General features: G+C 50.7%; 5 protein-coding genes across 5 annotated transcripts; 4 read left to right on the top strand and 1 right to left on the bottom strand.

Moving 5' to 3' along the window:
* Positions 1-245: 245 nt before the first annotated feature.
* On the top strand, positions 246-1,667 carry rab7 (Rab family GTPase YPT7). The gene is made up of 6 exons (XM_025575228.1): positions 246-290; positions 367-420; positions 494-589; positions 654-833; positions 949-1,096; positions 1,152-1,667. Exons 1-6 carry the CDS (start codon positions 261-263, stop codon positions 1,259-1,261), a joined length of 618 nt encoding a protein of 205 aa, XP_025430578.1. The 5' UTR covers positions 246-260; the 3' UTR covers positions 1,262-1,667.
* A 56-nt stretch (positions 1,668-1,723) lies between these two features.
* BP01DRAFT_357586 (DMT family transporter) lies at positions 1,724-4,069 on the top strand. Its single transcript, XM_025575227.1, has 5 exons — positions 1,724-2,225; positions 2,290-2,616; positions 2,706-2,711; positions 2,796-2,868; positions 2,939-4,069. Exons 1-5 carry the CDS (start codon positions 2,100-2,102, stop codon positions 3,688-3,690), a joined length of 1,284 nt encoding a protein of 427 aa, XP_025430577.1. The 5' UTR covers positions 1,724-2,099; the 3' UTR covers positions 3,691-4,069.
* A 697-nt stretch (positions 4,070-4,766) lies between these two features.
* Positions 4,767-6,449, bottom strand: BP01DRAFT_69450 (PH domain-containing protein). Its single transcript, XM_025580033.1, has 3 exons — positions 5,988-6,449; positions 5,168-5,917; positions 4,767-5,115 (listed from the first exon to the last, which is right to left on the bottom strand). Exons 1-3 carry the CDS (start codon positions 6,234-6,236, stop codon positions 4,873-4,875), a joined length of 1,242 nt encoding a protein of 413 aa, XP_025430576.1. The 5' UTR covers positions 6,237-6,449; the 3' UTR covers positions 4,767-4,872.
* Positions 6,450-8,471: 2,022 nt separating this feature from the next.
* BP01DRAFT_383470 (glycosyltransferase family 15 protein) lies at positions 8,472-11,432 on the top strand (the record flags this gene model as incomplete). Its single annotated transcript, XM_025577427.1, has 6 exons — positions 8,472-8,532; positions 9,947-9,965; positions 10,028-10,429; positions 10,486-10,572; positions 10,631-11,039; positions 11,091-11,432. 6 exons carry the CDS (start codon positions 8,472-8,474, stop codon positions 11,430-11,432), a joined length of 1,320 nt encoding a protein of 439 aa, XP_025430575.1.
* Positions 11,433-15,671: 4,239 nt separating this feature from the next.
* On the top strand, positions 15,672-18,546 carry BP01DRAFT_416510 (uncharacterized protein; the record flags this gene model as incomplete). The annotated part of the gene is made up of 3 exons (XM_025579205.1): positions 15,672-16,718; positions 16,758-16,960; positions 16,994-18,546. The coding sequence occupies 3 exons, from the start codon at positions 15,672-15,674 to the stop codon at positions 18,228-18,230; spliced, it is 2,487 nt and encodes an 828-aa protein (XP_025430574.1). The 3' UTR covers positions 18,231-18,546.
* Between the last annotated feature and the right edge of the window lie 59 nt (positions 18,547-18,605).

Raw genomic sequence — 18,605 nt, 5'->3', positions numbered from 1 at the left:
GTGCCGACGGCCCACCACTCACTGTGTAGCTCCGCTTCAGTTCACCGTCCGTCCAGGCCCAACACTACCACTAACTTAACTAACTACTATCACTCCACTCTACCACGCTCCCCCCCTCCAAAATAAACACGCTCTTGTTTTTCTTTTCCCCTCGACTCCCCCAATTTGCATCTGTCCGTGTCCCGATCCCCTGTCTTCTGATCTGCCGGAAACCTCCCCATCCCGCATACAATCCGGTAATACTCAAAAGCAACTCCACCATGTCGTCACGGAAGAAGGTCTTGTTGAAGGTACGCCTTGCCCTGACATCCTAGACAACCTGCAGCCAAAATTCGCAATCACTAATCTGTATTCTGCTGTTACTAGGTGATCATCTTGGGTGACAGTGGTGTCGGCAAAACGAGTTTGATGAACCAATATGTCCGTCCTCAGCCTCCTCGCAATGGGTCTCAGCCCCGGAACCGTTTCACTGACCCTCTTCCGTGCCCATTAGGTCAACAAGAAATTCAGCGCGAGCTACAAGGCCACGATCGGTGCGGACTTCCTAACCAAGGAGGTCCTGGTGGATGATCGTCTGGTAACAATGCAGGCATGTTCTGCTCTTTTGCCCTGCCAGTTGTGGAGACTTGCATGCTAACAGCTTGTTTGAACAGATCTGGGATACCGCTGGACAGGAGCGCTTCCAGTCCTTGGGGGTCGCCTTCTACCGAGGTGCCGACTGCTGCGTGCTGGTCTACGATGTCAACAATTCCAAGAGTTTCGAGGCGCTGGACAGCTGGCGCGATGAATTTCTGATCCAGGCTAGCCCTCGGGATCCGGAGAATTTCCCTTTCGTAAGGAGTCCTCCCATCCCTCCCTATAGATATGTGTTTAAGCTGCTGGCTAGCTACTGGCTTGTGCTTGATGCACAATCCGACCACAAGTGCGGCTGCTGACATGTGTTGGCAGGTTGTGATTGGGAACAAGATCGATGCGGAGGAAAGCCGACGGATGATCTCCTCCAAGCGGGCTATGACCTTTTGCCAGTCGAAAGGCAACATTCCTTATTTCGAGACCAGCGCCAAGGAGGCTGTGAACGTCGAGCAGGCCTTTGAAGGTGAGTTTCCGGTTGGCTGTCTGCGCTACCGCGTACTGACTCCTGTCCCACGCAGTCATTGCTCGCAGCGCGCTGGCACAAGAAGAAGCAGAAGAATTCAACGGGGAATTTAGCGACCCGATCAACATCCACCTTGACGCTGACCGCGACGGCTGCGCCTGTTGATTACTCTAACCGCTAGAATATGATTTTGAACGATACAACAAGTCCTGTCTTACACTCGAAGAAAGCCCGCACCTCGACTGATAGCGAAATCCAATCTCTAGCTTACCGCTATGTCTATTGATGAGACCTAAAGAGGAGAGTTGGCTTTCCTCTTCAGCACCTGTATATACATTGCAGGTGCCCTTCATGTATCACGCTCCTGTCTTTTTTTTTGTTGGATTGTTGCTTGCATGGGGTTTTATTGCTTTGACGGTTATTGTTTTGTCGCTTACTCCTAGTCTAATTTTTTTTTCTCTTGTCTGTAGGAGTCTGGGAGGGGGGCGGAAATTCAGCATGTTACACTATTAGACGGTAGTGAGTCGTCGCGTGCTTATCGCTGGTATCTCGTGATTGCTTGGCAGTGGAGTTACACCGCCCTCTTTCTTTCTCCGACAATCTTGAACTTATTGAACTAAACCTTCCCTGCTTACCGCATCCGTTCTAAGGAGTAGTACTGGATCAGGTGGCTTGAGGATTGCATCAGCTTGGTTTTTCTTTGACGCCGCTAAAGTTATCCTGCTCCCTGCTGTCCTCATGACTAGCTTAAGTCAATGACCCTACCCGGTGGGGCTCCTCTGCAACGTTTACGGTCTACGGAGTTGACTGCCCGTCGCCTTTGCAATTGCGCCAAAGCGGGGGCGGTTTTGAGTTCTTATCTCAACAACTCGGAACCAGACGAAGTCGCGCGTGGCCCCCTCTCCTCCTTCTTGTGCGCTCTTACTTGGAGCCAGAGAGCGCAAACGCACACACGCATCTTCTGCCTGGAGGATTTCAGTCAGAGAACACACACCCTCGTGTCATGATGGAGTCTTCCACGTTCCATCCGCACGGGTCGGGGCTGACCCCGGGAGGCCGACGGACTCTGGGGATCGCACTGCTGCTGATCGTAGTTTTCCTCTGGACGGCTTCCAATTTCCTCGCCAGTGTATGGCCTTCCCCCAGTTCTCGATCGGTTGGTGTTGACAAGTCACTAAATTGGAGTCATGTAGACCATCTTCGCCGACAACACGTACTCGAAGCCCTTCTTCGTGACCTACGTCAACACATCCCTCTTCATTCTCCCGCTGTTCACCATCATCGCCAGCCGGGTATTTAGGCTCTGGCGCGCGGGAAAGCTGTGCCGCATCCGCTCGGTGCAGAGCTTGCTGCAGCACCTCGATGCGCACGATACTCATGGCCAAGGTCGACGGATCTCGGGCTGGGGTGATGAAGACGCGGGGAGCAGGGGCGGTAGCCCTGAGAGACGGAGGGAAGGTTCGTCCCGGCTGGGGTTGCGGGAGACTGCGATGTTGAGCTTTCAGTTCTGTTTGTTATGGGTGAGTTTGAGTTCCAATGTTGTCTGTGTGTGAGATCAGTGGGGGTTTCGTGACTGATTGGAGGTCGGAAGCTAATGGGTGTGTTCTAGTTTACGGTATGTGCGGGGTTTCATGCTGCTATCTCTTGGGGTGCTGAGAGTAGCGAGGGAACGTGTGGTTGACACGAGGTAAAAAACTAGGCCAATTACTTCGCTATGGCGTGTCTGCAATATACGACGGTGGGAAGTACTACCATCCTTACGTCAACTAGCGGTACGTATAGATGTTCATCAACTTCCCTCCGAACGAACCCCTCAAAGAACCTCAACTCACGGAACCAAAGGAGTCTGGACCCTCATCTTCGGCGCCCTCATCGGCGTCGAACGCTTCACCGCGCGCAAACTCCTCGGCGTGATCGCCTCCCTGCTGGGCATCATCCTGATCTCGCGCCTCGACATGTCCTCCGAGGAGCACAAAAACCGCGAAAGCACCTTTCCGTCGAAAACCAGCACGGAAATCGCCCTGGGCGACGCCATGGCCGCCTTCAGCGCCATCATGTACGGGGTGTACACGATAGTGCTGAAAAAGCAGGTCGGGGACGAGTCGCGCGTCAACATGCAGCTGTTCTTCGGGCTGGTCGGTCTGCTGAACATGTTTATCCTCTGGCCGGGCTTCTTGGTCCTGCATTTTCTGGGAATCGAGCCCCTCGCGTGGCCGGACTCGACCAGGGTGTGGACGATCGTCTGGGTGAACGCGCTGGCGTCGCTGCTATCGGATCTGTGCTGGGCGTACGCGATGCTGCTGACCACGCCGCTGGTCGTGACGGTGGGGCTGAGTCTGACGATCCCGCTGTCGCTGGTCGGCCAGATGGTGATCCAGGGGGAGTATGCGAGTCCCGTGTACTGGGTTGGGGCGACGGTGGTATTTTGCTCGTTTCTGGTGGTCAATCATGAGAGTCGGGCCGATTTAGGGGAACTACCTGACCCCCTCATCAGGAGTAGAGGGAGGCGGAGGGGGAATGCTGTCGGAGCTTCTTCGTCCGGGTACGAAGCTATCCCTTCTGATGGAGAAGAGGGTTCCTCTCATCGGGATTGATCGTCCCTCTGTTGCCAGTATCTCTGGACGCACGAGTCCTTGGGATTGAAGTTTGAATGGCGGTTCGTCCATTTCGAATTGGCAACTATTGTGGTTACCTAGTATAGGATGGATACATTACTAGCGTGCCAGTGCGTGCCTTTCATGTTACGGTAGGTGCAAATCAACCTATTGAACGGATAGATGGGAACGTGCTTCGTTCCTTATTCGTATATCACTGTATGTTGATTTGTAAGTTATCGCTCTGAAGCAAAGGGCAACTGTATGTAGTCTGCTTCCACCCGCCAGGAGACTTGTATTGCGCACGGCGCAGGGGAATATACTACTGCTTGTATGCCGCAGCTTATGGTAAGCGACGGGCTCAAATGCTACATGCTCTGAGAAGCAGCGGACAGAATCTGGTGCACAGTAATCACTGCTAAGTCGAAAAAGAATTTAATCGGATAGATATAATTTCATATACATACCCCGAGAACATTGACCTGAAAAGAAGATAGATATACAGACAGACGCAAATACAAATACAGACCTCGATTGGTCATATATCACGAGACAACAGAGTCAGATCGCCTGGGCACCCCAATACATAGCATAAGGCCAGCACAATGGACAAAACCCGGGAATAACAACGGGACATGACTAACTCAAAAGGAGTGGTGTTGAAATATAGGGGTTGACTGAACGGTGGTCTGCTCGGAACGGGAACTAGCAGAGGGAGGTAGGGTAGTCATTCAGAGCGAGGTGAAGATCCCTCTTCTGATCGTCCGATCAATACAGAACAAAAGGATAAAGGAATGGCTGGTTGGATGTTTGTGAAAGAAGAGGCCAGGAAAAGGAGAATAACTCGTCAAGAATCAAGAGACAGAAAGGAAGAGCCTAATTGTTCATCCAATAAAAAAAAGCTTAGCAAATCACAAAGGCTTGGCTGCATAGTATCACATAGAAAGGCACATAAGGAACATTCAAGTTGACAAGAAAGTAAAAGATAGCTAAAATACTAGTCCGATTCAAATGGGTGAGATAAAAGAGCGTATGAAGAGAAGTAGGTAGTTGGCAGGTCAGACCCCAATAATAGAACCTATATCTTGGTCCTCCCTGTTTGCTGTTCGTTTGTTTTTCTGTATTTTTCTTTCTTTCTTACATGATCTCTCATGATGTTTCTCTCTGCTTTCTCCCCTTTGCTCAGGACAGTCCGGCTGTGCCTGAGCCGCCCGCTGGAGCGGGTTCGAGTTTCTTGCGCGCCACGAGGATGCTCTTCAGCGACCCCAGCCATTTAGCCAGGGATTCCTCGTCTGTCGTGCAGAGGCGGTAGGATTTTTCTTCCGCGATAATTTGCAGACAAAAGTTCTTGGACCGGGACATGGGGTCGATTTCGGCGGCATCGATCACTTGCGACATAGGGATGATCTTGATGGCGGAATATTCCTGGCTTCAAGTTAGTCGACCAAGTAACTCGTGTCGGATCAGAAGACCATACCTGCTCGTCCTTGTAAAAGCCCAGCCCGCTCGGACGCAAAACCACCCATAATCGCTTCCACTGGCGCATCGAACCCTTGATGCGAAGACACTGGAGGTACCCGTTGCATACTACCCTTTCGGGATCACGCAGAACCCCAGTGTCGTTGGGCCGGCCCGTGTCCCGCGCATTCGAGGACGATCCTTCCGCGATAGCAGATGCAGATCGGTTGTGCGCCGACGGGGACCGTAGGCGCACGCTGGTGTTGCTTCCTGGCCCGTCCGACCATTCCGAGTACGAGGTGATATCGTTGGCTGAGTGGTCGTGCGGAGAGGCGAAGCGTCTCGACTTGTTCGCCGATGACAGTGCGCCCCCTACTTCTGGGGAGCTTGGCCGTCCGCGCTGGTCGAAGTCCGAGTGATCGGTGGTATCGTAAACTCGGCGCTTACTGCTGGCGGCCGCAGCATCCCCCGGTTTCGATAGCGCCAAAAATGCTTCTTCGTCTTCGTCCATGCGCGTCTCGGCCCGGATGTATCTGATCCAATCCTCGGCTTCCTTGTCCGTGGCAGCTTGGAAGCGATAGTTTTTAGAAGGAGAGAATATACCGAAGACGTACTGTCGGTTCGATCGGGGCGACCGGACGGAGGCGACAGCGGTCACTTCGGACAGGGTGATCGAGGCACGGAGTCGTGTGGCCTCTTCGTCTTTGTACACGGAGAGGAGGTTCGGGCGGAGGACAAGGTATGCAGGTTTCCATGAAGCTCTAAAGGCCTAGCCGCGGGAATCATTGTTAGTGTCTGGTAGTGAGGGACAAGCCCAGTCGAATCGGCAAGCGACTAACATGCTTGTGTTTCACGCGACGAAACACTTTTCCGGTCTTCAGGACTCGGTCGAACTCAAAACTACCATTCTCGTTGACAGGAGAGAAGGTATCCAGGTTGACATGACCGTTGCGGTAATGAGTGGGGTTTGAGGTCGGCGATAGGAGCGTGGAAGACTTCTGAACGCTGCCGTCGGGAAGATGAATCGCGGGCGCTCGGGCGCTTCCCTCCATTATTGGAGGGCACGAGGTTGAGATAGCCTGGGTCATAGTGCCTCACGAACCGGTCGGGTTGAGATTATGTAGAGATTCCAGCCAGAATCAATCAAAGGGGTGAGAGGGTGGCGGATACGGTTGCGACGGAGGAAAAGGAGCGTTGGAATCTTCTATACTGTCGTGGTGCGCATGTACAGATAGGACCAGGATGGGGGATCGTCATTCATATGGTCAAGTTGCAGTGGGAATGGAGACTGTGAGTGCGAAACACGATGACCCAAATGTCTCTACCGTAAGGTCATTCATAGAAGAACTTGAGGTTATTAAAAGGAGGGATGGACGAATGAGTGAGCGAGTGAGTGAGTAAGTGAGTGAGTGCAAGTCCGTCCGTTGCAGTGGGAAGCAACGAGACCGAAGGAGGGAATGCGGCGACAACAAACGCTTTAGAATGAACAACAACCACAACAATGACCGGTGATATCAACAAATGACATGACCCAGAGCTAGAACCCAAGTCACTATCTGCTTCCAAGCATACCTAGAGAGAAGAAGAGAGGAAGAGATCGAATAAGAGAGACAGAAGGATATTTTCTTTCTTTTTCTTTTTTTGTTTGTGAAGGAAAGGGGGGCGGTTATCATATACCTAACTTTATCCGAAAATCTACGAGGTACTACGGAGTAACTACTACTAATAACTTAGTCGTAGTTCGAGACTTCAATTCGAGGGAGGGGGGTACCAATTTTCCCTGCTTTTTCCAACGGGACGCATGGACGTTTTGGCCCTCACTGAACTATTTTGTTCGCAACTTAGACTCTTAGAAGTCAGAGGGAGATCGATCATCGGGTTCTAGTCCAGACGGTGGGGAGTGGGCAATGTTGAGAAGTGAGACCTTGACTGACTCAAGCTCTTGCAGTTTCACTTGAACCAACCACGAGTAACGTCATCGAATCGATCAGTGGAGTGGTGATGGATGAGTTTGAAGGCGTGAGTTATTGTTGTCATGGCTGTTGCTGAAGGGAGTGTTTGAGAAGAGTCAAGGGGGTGGTGGGTGGTCTATTGCAATCTATTTCATTTAAGCCTTGAAACGCTCTCCCCCTCCCCTCGTGGGACGCAAAACCGCCCGCCACGCCCCAGTCCATCCAATCCACTCTAGTCCAGGGGTTGTTGATAACTTGATATCATGGTTTGGTTCTTCATGAAGAAATTCGTAATTTTTGTCCCTCATTGACTTTCCCCGGCATTTTTGGTCCATCATCTTTATCTCCGTAGTTGCAGTACGGTAAACAATCGATCTTCCGTGAGTCGAACTTCGAGGCATTCTACTCCGTACGGTGGGAAGCATAGCGGAATGCTGGAGTATGCAGGATTTACAGGTGCCTTGACTGCAACGCCGATGATGACGACCAAAACATGGCAGCACCAGATGCTTCAAGGGTTTTAAGGCTTTAAGCTATTCGGACGGCAAATGTATGCAGACTCCGCGTACTGTACCTAGTACCTACATAAATGTTGCGAAAAAGACCTACCGGCCGACAGACCCTGGATGTGACAGCTCAAGGGCGAAGCCTCGGAGTGGCCCCTCAGCTGCTCCGTACTAGATCCGATCTCAGAGATTTGCGCGATGTTGCTTGTCCGAGACCATTGATCTCATTCACCTCAGATACGCACATGCAGATTCCTGAGGACCTTTGATTCTGGAGAGACGGTCTATGAAGAGAGAAATAGTTAAAAGGCCACCTTGACAAAACCCCTTAGGGCCCCGAGTCACGTGTGGGTCCCAGTGGAAACTCAGGGTTCTGGATGCATAAATTACCGGTACGTATTACCCCAATGGGCACCAGAAGCCCACTGTTACCATACGTGACCATCCCAGCCGTGTCGGCCCGAGTCCCGTCGATATCCCAGGACAGGAGAAAAGACTATCGTGAGATCAGAATGAATAGAACCAGTTGGCTGCTGGGTCTTTGAGATTCGAGAAATATGAAAGCTCAAGGTTGATTTCGCAACGGGACAGCGGTAGTCCCATTCCTCATTTGCAACTGGGACGGTGGGCATAGTTCTGATCGTGGCCCTTGATCCGGCTGAAAACGTAACTCAACACCAGAGGTTGGTTCAACCATCTTCACCAAGAGGGAGGGGGAAGGGCGAAGGGGACGAGGTCTTGCACTTATGCATACCATCGAAAATGGACTTGTCGAGCCTGAGCCCGTAGAGAAGTCGTGCGAAGGTCGGGCGTCGTCAGCTTCAGAGACTTCTAGAGCTATTTATGCTGCTTAGGTGTCGACACGATGCATAGCGGTAACGAAGTTAACCCTACGTCGACCTCTGACGACGGCTGCGCCAAGCGAAGTAAGAGCCGTCTGAAGGGGCTTCCTACCATGATCTCAGACAAATAGAAATCGAAGAGACTGGGTGAATGTTGATCTTTAGATCCGGTCAGAATCGAGCGTCTGTCGACGTGTCTTGCAGGTTAAGCTTAAGGGTCTTCTGGTCCTTCATGCACCCAGGGGGGACCACACTGCCTTACCCGTTGTTGTAGTCTGCGTAACTCCTCGAGGATTGCTGGAGATATAGCAAAAGGACCACTTGGCCGATTGTTTACTTTGATAATGGGCAACTACTACCTAATGGCTAAATTGCGAAAATTAACTACCCTGCCAAACAGATACTACCTACTAACTTGAAGTGATTTGTCGACTAGTAAAGTAGATAGCAAGGTCAGCAATTGCTTGATCGCTGGCTGGCTGGCTGGAGACGAGAGGGGAACAACAGCCCATGTTGCCTGTTACCAAATGCATACGGTATCTATCGTGTCCACCAGGCCGCGACTCCCGATCTTACAGGTAAATTACCGTCTGGAACCCGGAAGCCGCTTGCGCCTCCTTAGGCTTGGCGCAAGTTCCCAAAGCCCATCCCCATCCCCAAATAATCCTGTCGAGCCTTCATTTCGCTCGGTTTGCCTCCCGCTGCTCTCGGACTTCTCAACCCCCCTCCTGCTACTCCTTCCCTCCTCCACCTCCTCCTCCCTCCAGCCTCACCTCACGCCCGCCATCTGGATTCATGATCCCGTCCACTGGCTCCGTGTTTTCGGCCTCATTGCTGCGGACCACAGTCTTTCGCGTCGCTGTCAACCCTTTCCCCGCCCATTTCTATCTCGCCGATTGAGAGGGAAAAGTTCGCGAGAAAGGAGGTTCCCCTCCGGCCGCTCTTTTTTTTTTTCTCTTCTTCTTCGCTTCGCTTCGTTAGACCCGGAATCGACGCCTTTTCTCGCTATATTTATTCTAATTGTCTTTCGGGTTCTTGTTAGAGACGCTGGTGGACGACTGCGAGACACCCTTCTCCCCTAATCACTTCTCGCGTCTGCGGGCGCTTGCCTTTCATCACCGACACCCCGACCTCCAATTTGATAGCGATTCTGGCTTCACGGATCGTTCTCGCTGAGTGCAACGGGCCTCGATAACGGCGCCCTCGACTGTTTTTTCTGGTCTCCCGCTCACACATCTGATACCAATGGGCCTCGTTCAGCGGGTCACAAAATGGTTGCCCTCCACGCCGAGTCTGCCCCTAGATGACTCTTCACGTGAAAAGGGCCGCAATCTCTCCAGATTTGCCTTTTTCAGACGGAGAATACGGCTAAAGGGCAACTCCTCGATTTCGATACCCCTGGGATTTGTTCTACTATTTCCATGTCTTGTAATAGTTCTTATCCTACTCCTTTTTGTTCGCCATCCTTCGTCCCCTGGGGGTATCCTGATTCCCGCAGGCACTCCACCTTCGATAAGGTTCGTTCTTCGACTTCTTCTCGCTTCGTTTGTGATCGTTGCTAACGGTATGGTCGCTGCAGAAAAATCAGCGAGAAATATGATAAGGTCTTTGCTACCGGCTGCCTTCCCGTAGAAGAGCAGGACTCCCCTCGCGCAAACGCTGCTTTCGTCGTCCTGGCCAGAAATAAAGAACTGGAAGGTGTCGTCCAATCGCTCAAGTCGATCGAGAGACACTTCAACCGCTGGTTCCATTATCCTTACGTGTTTCTGAACGATGGCGACTTTGACGATGATTTCAAGGCCACCGTTAAGAACTACACCAGTGCCCCCGTGGAATTCGGAAAGATCGATGATTCCATGTGGGGTTATCCTGACTGGGTCGATCATGAGGTTGCCAAAGAAGGTGTCAGGAAGCAGGGCGACGCTGCCATCATGTATGGTGGAATGGAGAGCTATCACCACATGTGCCGATTCTACTCTGGGTAAGTCCTGAATTTCCTTGGGAACTTTCCGCCATGCTAATAGATGCTGTGCGTAGACACTTCTACAAGCACCCTCTCCTCATGAAGTACGAATGGTACTGGCGTCTTGAGCCCGAGATCAAGTACTTCTGTGACATTACCTAGTAAGAATATCTCGACATTTAGCATATTTCTTGACGGAAAACTAAATATGGAAAATAGCGACCCCTTCGTCAAAATGGCTGAAAACAACAAAACTTACGGTTTCACGATTGCCGTCAAAGAGCTCCGCGAGACTGTCCCGAACATCTTCCGCTATGCCTCGGCCTACAAACGCAAGAACAACATGGACTCGAAAGGTCTCTGGGAAATGTTTCTCGAGAAACCCGAGGAAGAAGAACAGAAGCCCGAGGAAGTCAAGCAAGAAAAGCTCCCCGAAGAGATTCTGCTGAATGAGCCTGGCGAGAACACCGTTCCTGACATTGATCCCGAAGCTATGGAAGGCGAAAAGTACAACATGTGCCATTTCTGGAGTAACTTCGAGATCGCACGGCTGGACTTCTTCCGCAGCAAGGAATATGAGGAATTTTTTGATATGATGGACAAGAGTGGTGGCTTCTGGATGGAGAGAGTACGTGCCGATCGCTGTTGTCTTCGAGTTCTTGGCTAATTGATCTCATAGTGGGGTGATGCGCCGATTCATTCGCTGGCTGCGGGTATTCTTTTGGGTCCGGGCGACATCCATTATTTCCGTGATTTTGGTTACCGTCACACCACCATCCAGCACTGCCCTGCGAATGCACCTGCCCGGCAACTGCCGCGAATCCCTTACTTGGAGATGACGACCGATGACGAAAAGGCGCGCTTTGAAGAGGATGACTATTGGGCCAACCCGGATCCCGTCAAGGAGAACGGTGTTGGCTGCCGCTGCAGGTGCGACACCGATATTGTGGATGTCGAGGGCAAGCAGGGCAGTTGCCTCGCTGAGTGGGTAGAAGTTGCTGGAGGGTGGGCATCTCCATAGACTCGGATGGTTGCCTTTTTAATGTTCGCTGTATAATCTTCGCCTCCTCGTTTCCGTACCTATTTGTTCGACTATGAGCATTACTCGGGTCGCCCTTGGAGTTATTTGCTTAAGAGCCTGCATGTTACGTTGGCTATGGGTTTCTGGACGGCGTTTACGGATCTGACGGCTTCTTTCCATGGAAGACGATGTGACCATTCTCATCAATCTTGACAACCTCATCTAGCGTGATTCGTATAATTCCATTCCCTTGGATTGCCGTGCTCGCTATTACCAGACCCAAACCATCGCAGTGGGGGTTTGTTTTGATGTGAGAAGAAGCCTGCAAGAAGCCTGCTACGAAAACAATGCTGCACAGTGGACTTCTCGTGTTGAAATCAACCGCATACGTTGAGCGCAAGACTCCGAACGCTGGCAATCACCCACTTACGCTTTTTTCCCGGTAGGCCTCATGGTTGACCTCTTGCTCGGTTGATTGTCAATGGGCTGTCCTTCCACTCTATCTGTGATGAATCTTGGGCTGGCAGATATGGACAACCATCCAAGCTGGTCTCTTGAGGCGCTTCGAGCGCGGGGTACATTGGCACCGGTATGGCAGACTGTTTGCCATGATTCATGTGGCCTGTTGAGGGTCATCTCCTAATAATAAATACCCTGTTGATGTCTCTTGTTTTCATATTTTCTTTTCTCCTCCCTGCCATTCAGAAAGGGTTTCGCTTGTCTGATTTATTTCTCCCCTGTTCCCTTTTTCTCCTACCTCTTTCAGTTGCCTCATGTCATGAAATGTACATATCTCATAGTCATTTATACATCCTGTGGATCATAAATTTCTGTTAAGTACGGGTATGTCATGTTTCCTTAAGTTGTTTGTAACCATGAGAAAGGACACTCCAGACCCTGCGATTTTCTCATCTAAATAGCTTATCAACCGCGGGCAGTTTGGGGACAGTTCTAGCAGAGGTACCTCTCTTCGAGTTGGAAGTGTAGAATACATAGCTGGGAACCGATCCCCATGCTGTGGTTGAAGTTACCTCCGTTCCTACAATGATGATGGATATAGTAGATATGCGTTGACACATGGCTACAAGGCGACATCCCACCACGAAGTTACTCTCCTCTCTGCTTGCTCTCCATGCGAGGTCTGATCATATTTGGTACCTTCGCGGAGACAATACAATTGCTCGCGCCCGCCGAAGAGTTTTGGGGGCACCTCAATGGTGTGGCCGAAGTGTTCAACTTCAGGGAAAGCACATGCATGGTCTTCAATACGGAGGTGGTGGGTAATTCTGGCAGGAAGATAGACGAGCCTTTGAGGCGCAAGTTCCAGCTCGCTGGGTGCTGGAAAATGGCTTTTCTGTTTGGGTTTCTTGTCAGTCTCTAAGCTGGACCATGAAGTGTGACTATGAACTCTCCGGTTTGCCGCTGGCAATTCATACACATGTGCAGTACTTACTCAAATCAGACGACAAGAGCTGCTCACTCCCTTGCGTAAAGCTATCTAGCCTTTTTACATCTGACAGGGACTCCTTGGCGAGCAACCCGTTGAAAGCCACCAGTGCAATCTGGAGATATGCAGCCAAATCATAATTGATCGAGTTGTAGTAACAGCTCGTTTCTCGTAGAAATCCTCGCAAGGTTTCTGGCTTAGGCGACTGCCTTCTGTTACTCCGTTAGGACATCACATTTTTTGGCAATCCAGGCGCGTAGGCCCCTGAAGATTATGGCATGTAGAACTCTCGCCTCAGGACCAGTGGCTCTTCCCTTGATCTGTGTGATTCTGCGCTCGTGAAGCTTGAGCTGCAATTCGACTATGGATATTTCCCGGCCCATGTAGAAAGAAAGAGTTCACCATCTCTGCCTGTGCACTGAAAAGTTTCGTAGTCATCTTCAATAGTACCCTCGTGCATTATTTTCGTCTGTCGGCCGGCAAGTCTCGGGGCTACAAAGAGGCACAGAACGAGAGAGATCTTGCAAAAGACAATTTTTGGTGAAGGGCGAGTAACGTAGTGGAGTTTTGTGCTTGAATTCATATGAAAGACAACTACGTACGGAGTAAGGGAAGGCCATCTCCGATTACGACCGATAAGCACCACATAAAAAGCGGGGATGCTGAAGCTTATCAACCCGTGTGCGGGGAAGCCAAGACTTCACAGAGTATACGGAGTGATTCATAAACTCACCAAGAGAAAAGATGTTTGGACCCCACCAAGTCAGCTCCATGATGACATGGAGACTCGCCCAGGAGGTCAGCGTAGCGCTCGGTCAACATCCGACGCGGATGCATCCAAGACTCTTGAAGTAGTCTCCCGGTCTTGTTCTCTAAATCCTGTGCTGCAATGACTTAAGCTGTTGGCCTACCAAGATATCTCTGAGATAATATAGAAATATCTACACGAGCAATGAATCCGACTTGAAGATGATCGGTCAAGAGATAGTAGCTTCGACTTCATCTTTTGAGAACAGTTGATTGTTTCGTGGATGTGCTTGCATGTTGTCTCTAGCGACCGGATTATTTGGTCGAGATGCTTTTCCAACTTCCACCTAATGTTCCAATTTATCTGGTTTGTTTCCTGCTGCAGATGCAACAAATCCTGACGCATGACAGAAGATACCTTCTGGAACCTTGAGGCTACGCTCTTGAAAGAAGTGTGAAGTTGGGCATGCAGCAGAGGGCCAGAAGATGCACTGCAGTAGGTCTCCTGTTCAAGTAGGGAACAGGCCAGACGAAGCCTCAGTACCGTATCACCATCATCCATGTGCCCCTGGCCCCTCGCTAGTATGGCATACTGACTCTCTGATGAGAGGAAGTCAGCATCTGGAATCAGATCCAGTAGCTTTGTGATGTCGCCACAGTCAATGCCACGGATCTTTGTCGGGCGGAGGCAGCAGCCGGTCTCTGATTACTGTTTTATAATTCAGCTGGAGATCTAACATCTTGTGCAGGGTTGGAGGGGAACTGTGTGGTGGTCATGATGATGGCACAATAATAATTCTGACCCCTCTTGAAGTTGACTGCATACTATGCTCAAGGATATCGTATCTCTATTTTCCAGAAGATCCTTGACGCGAAAGATTAGGAAAGTGGGAAGGGAGGCTGATAATGGAGGAGCATAGTGTGGAAGCGAATGAACAAAGAAGGACCACGGATATATGTATTCATGGAAATGCTTTCTGATGAGCCCACTCTTATGACAATTGACGGAATCCAGGAGCTCGGGATACGAGTCGAGTTTCTCTCATCCGTTTCGCAACGTCATACACATGCGCGCATCGCCTGAAGCAGGTGGCTTCTATTGGCAGGCGCCTCGTGTACTGGAGGCGGAGGTGATTCGAGCAGTACTGCCAGAAGTTAGGCATTCTTCAGGTTTATGAGATAGACACTGTCGGTATTCGAGGAGTATAGGTTTCACAGTGTTGTTAATATAACATTGTCAGGAGGCCTCGAAATTTGTCTGCGAGGAATGGCAAGGATGACAAAGCCTATATATAGTGGGAGAAGGGGCTCAAGGATTCAGAGAAGCTATTTTTGACTAAACTACTACTAGTAATCCAACTCATTACGAGGGAATGGGAACTGGTGAAGTGTTGCCGCCTGACCGACCCTGTCTTGACTGCCGCGCCATCCTTGTCATGTGCCCCGCCTCTATCTACTTACTGTATTCCACCCCTCTTCCTCTCTCTTCCTTCTCGAATTCCCTCGAAATCCAGCCAAGTCAGCCTCCGTTACTATAAACCTCTTTGGCAGGTGCTTTGCCTGCTTGGATCTCGCAAAGTGAGGTTACAGCTGTTTGTTTTACCTGAAAAGCTTTCATTAATCCAGTCAAACTGCCTGTTCCCAGCTAGTCCTTAAGGCACCCAGAGCGACCCTTTCTCCGCCCGGACCCTCGGGAACCGCAACAATATCCACCATTTACTTGCTCACTTACTCACCACCTTAACACGCAAACGCATCAACCGGCCTAGTTGTTCGTCGGGCATCTGCCTATCAGGCTGAGGAGATCTTCAGGAAGCTCTACGGAACAAACTGCATTCGTAGTTGTGTTGACCGCTAGAGCTTTCCTCTTGTCAAGTTAACGTATTTACTCCGCTGACTGTTTGTTGTACTTATTCTTGGGCTTACCCGTCGTTGTCCGTTGTATTTCGATCGAAAAGAAAGAAGCTTCCGCTTTGCAACGCACCTCACATACCTACCTCTTTCTCCTGCATCTGTCTCCCTATGACAATATCCCCACTAGCATCATGACTGACCCTCCGGGCCCTTCTTCCAGACGCTGTCAGAACCACTCGGCCGCTGCCCCACCCCTGCAGTATCCTACGTTTCCTCCCTTGAGTGCTTCTGTCGAGGAGTGGCTATCTCGTTCCAGGCCTATCAGTATGACGTCAAATATGTCAAACACCGACCACCACCCTCGGTCACTGAGTGAAAGCTGGGCGACCATGAGCGTCTCCGATGTATTCTCAGAAGATGGTACTCGCTCCGAGCAGACCGATATGGGATCTCTAATTGACCAGACCGGGCCAGACGATGTGGCCAGCCTTGATGAGACCTCCAGCAACAGTTACGTCGGTGCCAGTGATGATGATTATGATGATGATGATGATGATGGATATGACGGTGAGAATTATGAACCGAGGAGCATTGTGTCGGCATCCCACGAGCTGTCTTCTGCTTTCTCTCGCCTCGCGACTTCCATCAATGACAGTAACCTCACCACCGAGACTGCGTTCCGTCAATCGACCGAGTCTATCGAGTTTACTGAGCCCGAGAGCTGGCCCGACGTTGAACGTGTAGAACTGAAGCACACCATTCGGGTTTTCGAAGGCCTCGAGGCAGCAGCATTGAAGCAGAAATACTCTAACACACCTGAAGACTCCACACTCACGGCTACAGTGCAACAGACTATAACGAGAAGATCCTTGGACACAGACAAACCATTTCGCGTGCTATACATCGGCAGCCCGGACTTTCGGAATATCATCCTGGATAAAATTGGAGATGTCCTGGTTGCGAGCTCTCCCTGTAGCAGTTATGAAAGCAGTTCTACCGAGTCTTCAAGGTATCATGTCGTTCCGACATCTTTTGGTGCAGGGGCGATTCCTAATTTCGCCGAGCTTCTGCCTATTCATGTTCAACTCATCGTGGACGAATGCTTTACTGCTTCTGCAGACAGTCTGACTGACAAGCCCAGTACAATCACGCTAAACCGCAAGAACCAACCTGCGTGTACGTCAATGTGGACTGGTGCCCACTATCGCATTTCTCCTGCGGACTGGACTCTGCCCGATGTAGTCATCATCTTCCTAGCCACCACTGACAGTACCGAGGACATGGAGACTCAGAAGCTAGCTCGCATTTTCATGGAAAGGCACGGTGTGCCCACGATGACTATCTCAGAACGCCCGCTCTGGGACATGAATAGGGATCCTGTCCCCGTGAACCAACACAGTCTTCACATGTGCTTGGAATCCCGTTATCCCGGGACCGGAAAGTCCACAATTGTGAACAGGTTTCCGATTGACCTCAAGACGTTTGAGAGCATTGCACCTAGACAACTCAACAGAAACCTAGCATCTCTGGCAATTATGTTTCCGCCAAAATCCTATCAAGTTCCTTCAGAGTGGTCCAAGGAGCCCTTATTGAAACGAGCTTTGGGTACTGTGAAGCACACATGGAAAGTGATCCCCTCTCCCTTCATCGATGGTAACTACAAAATGGCGACCTTACTTCGCTTGGCTATCTTGTTCGCCGCCTCCGTATTGACTATGACCATGGGCCATTTTGCTCTCCGGGCACTTGTCATGCTCCTTTCACAGTACTTTGCAAGCTCTGGGGCTTCTAGCGCAATCGTAACTCCTTCCCAGAGCCAACCCACCGCCAGCGGGGTCCCTGTATACGGGTCGTTATTGAACACAGTTGATCTTGAGGTCCAAGGGGCTCAAGCATATGGCCGCTCTCCATTTGAGGAGTTCATGGATGGCATTCTCTCTCCGTCTCGGTCAAGTGACAGCGCCGACCAATTTGAGTTCCAAGTGGTTGGCGATTGTCACCTTGTTATAAAACCACCACACAAATTTTTCATTGGGAGAAAGGGCCCGCGCTTTGGTGTTCAGGTAACACGGAATGGCAAGTCTCTTGATTACGAACTTTCGACCTTGTTCGAAGGAGTGTACACCTTGAAACTCGACCGGGCTGACGCCTATGGTCCTGTTGAAGTCACAATTACTTCGACCTCAAAGCCACCTTTCACACAGACTACGTTGGTGGATTTTGGTACTCCGTGGCTGAAGATTCAGAACTGGAAACGAGCCGCCCGCGCCATATCCTCACAGTTCATGAAGGAGTTTGGTACAGCGCAAACAGGCCTGTCGGAGGCTTATGGTCGCATATGCACCGACCTCCAGGTCCTCATGGGCGACGTTGTCAAGAAAGCCCACTTCTTGCGACGAGAGGCGTCTTCGCTACGACATGACTCGATACAACTGTCCCATGATACCAAAGAGCTGGTCCTCTCGAAGTCCGCGCAGCTTACTGAAGCTGTCAAACGTACTGCTGTGCAACCTCTCTTAGCCGCCTCTGCCGCTTTCCAAGGTCACACTGAGAGAGTCAACCGGGGGGCCAGGGAAGCTATGAGCGACACGTGGAATAAGTTTAGCGCTTCTACCCAAAAACTCGATCTGACGACCGTGAAGGCGCACCTTCGCAATGCAAGGAAGTGCCAGACTCTAAACACGGCGCAGCAGAGGGCTAGAAGTCTCGTGAAACGCAAGACCTGCCGGCAGACCCGATGTTCTCAATAAGGAGGCGGGGTTTACGACAGCTGGACTGGACTATGGGGATGAAATCTGATTCTTGTAGTTAGTATACTCACTACTCTTTGCTCGCTCTGGTCATTGTTGGCTATTGGGTTGACGGGTTTGGTACGTTTGTCGGCGCACAGGCAGGGATGGAGGATGATGAGCTGAAGCCGTCCATGAACTTACTGGCAAGCGAGTGTGTTAGGGTATTATTTAGCTGGCATTGATATTATTTACTATAACACTGAGTCGTAGTGATTTGAGGGAAGTAGTAAAGTGTTTGTCGTTTGAGATATGATTGTGTCGCAGTAGGTATGGCAACTGTTATTGTACTGTACTGTACATCATACAATATAATACTATGACCCCGCGGGCCCT

This window comes from Aspergillus saccharolyticus, assembly GCF_003184585.1.
Source record: "Aspergillus saccharolyticus JOP 1030-1 unplaced genomic scaffold BP01scaffold_19, whole genome shotgun sequence".
In the NCBI taxonomy this organism is placed as follows: Eukaryota; Fungi; Ascomycota; class Eurotiomycetes; order Eurotiales; family Aspergillaceae; genus Aspergillus; species Aspergillus saccharolyticus.
This window is presented reverse-complemented; position numbering and strand designations above follow the sequence as displayed.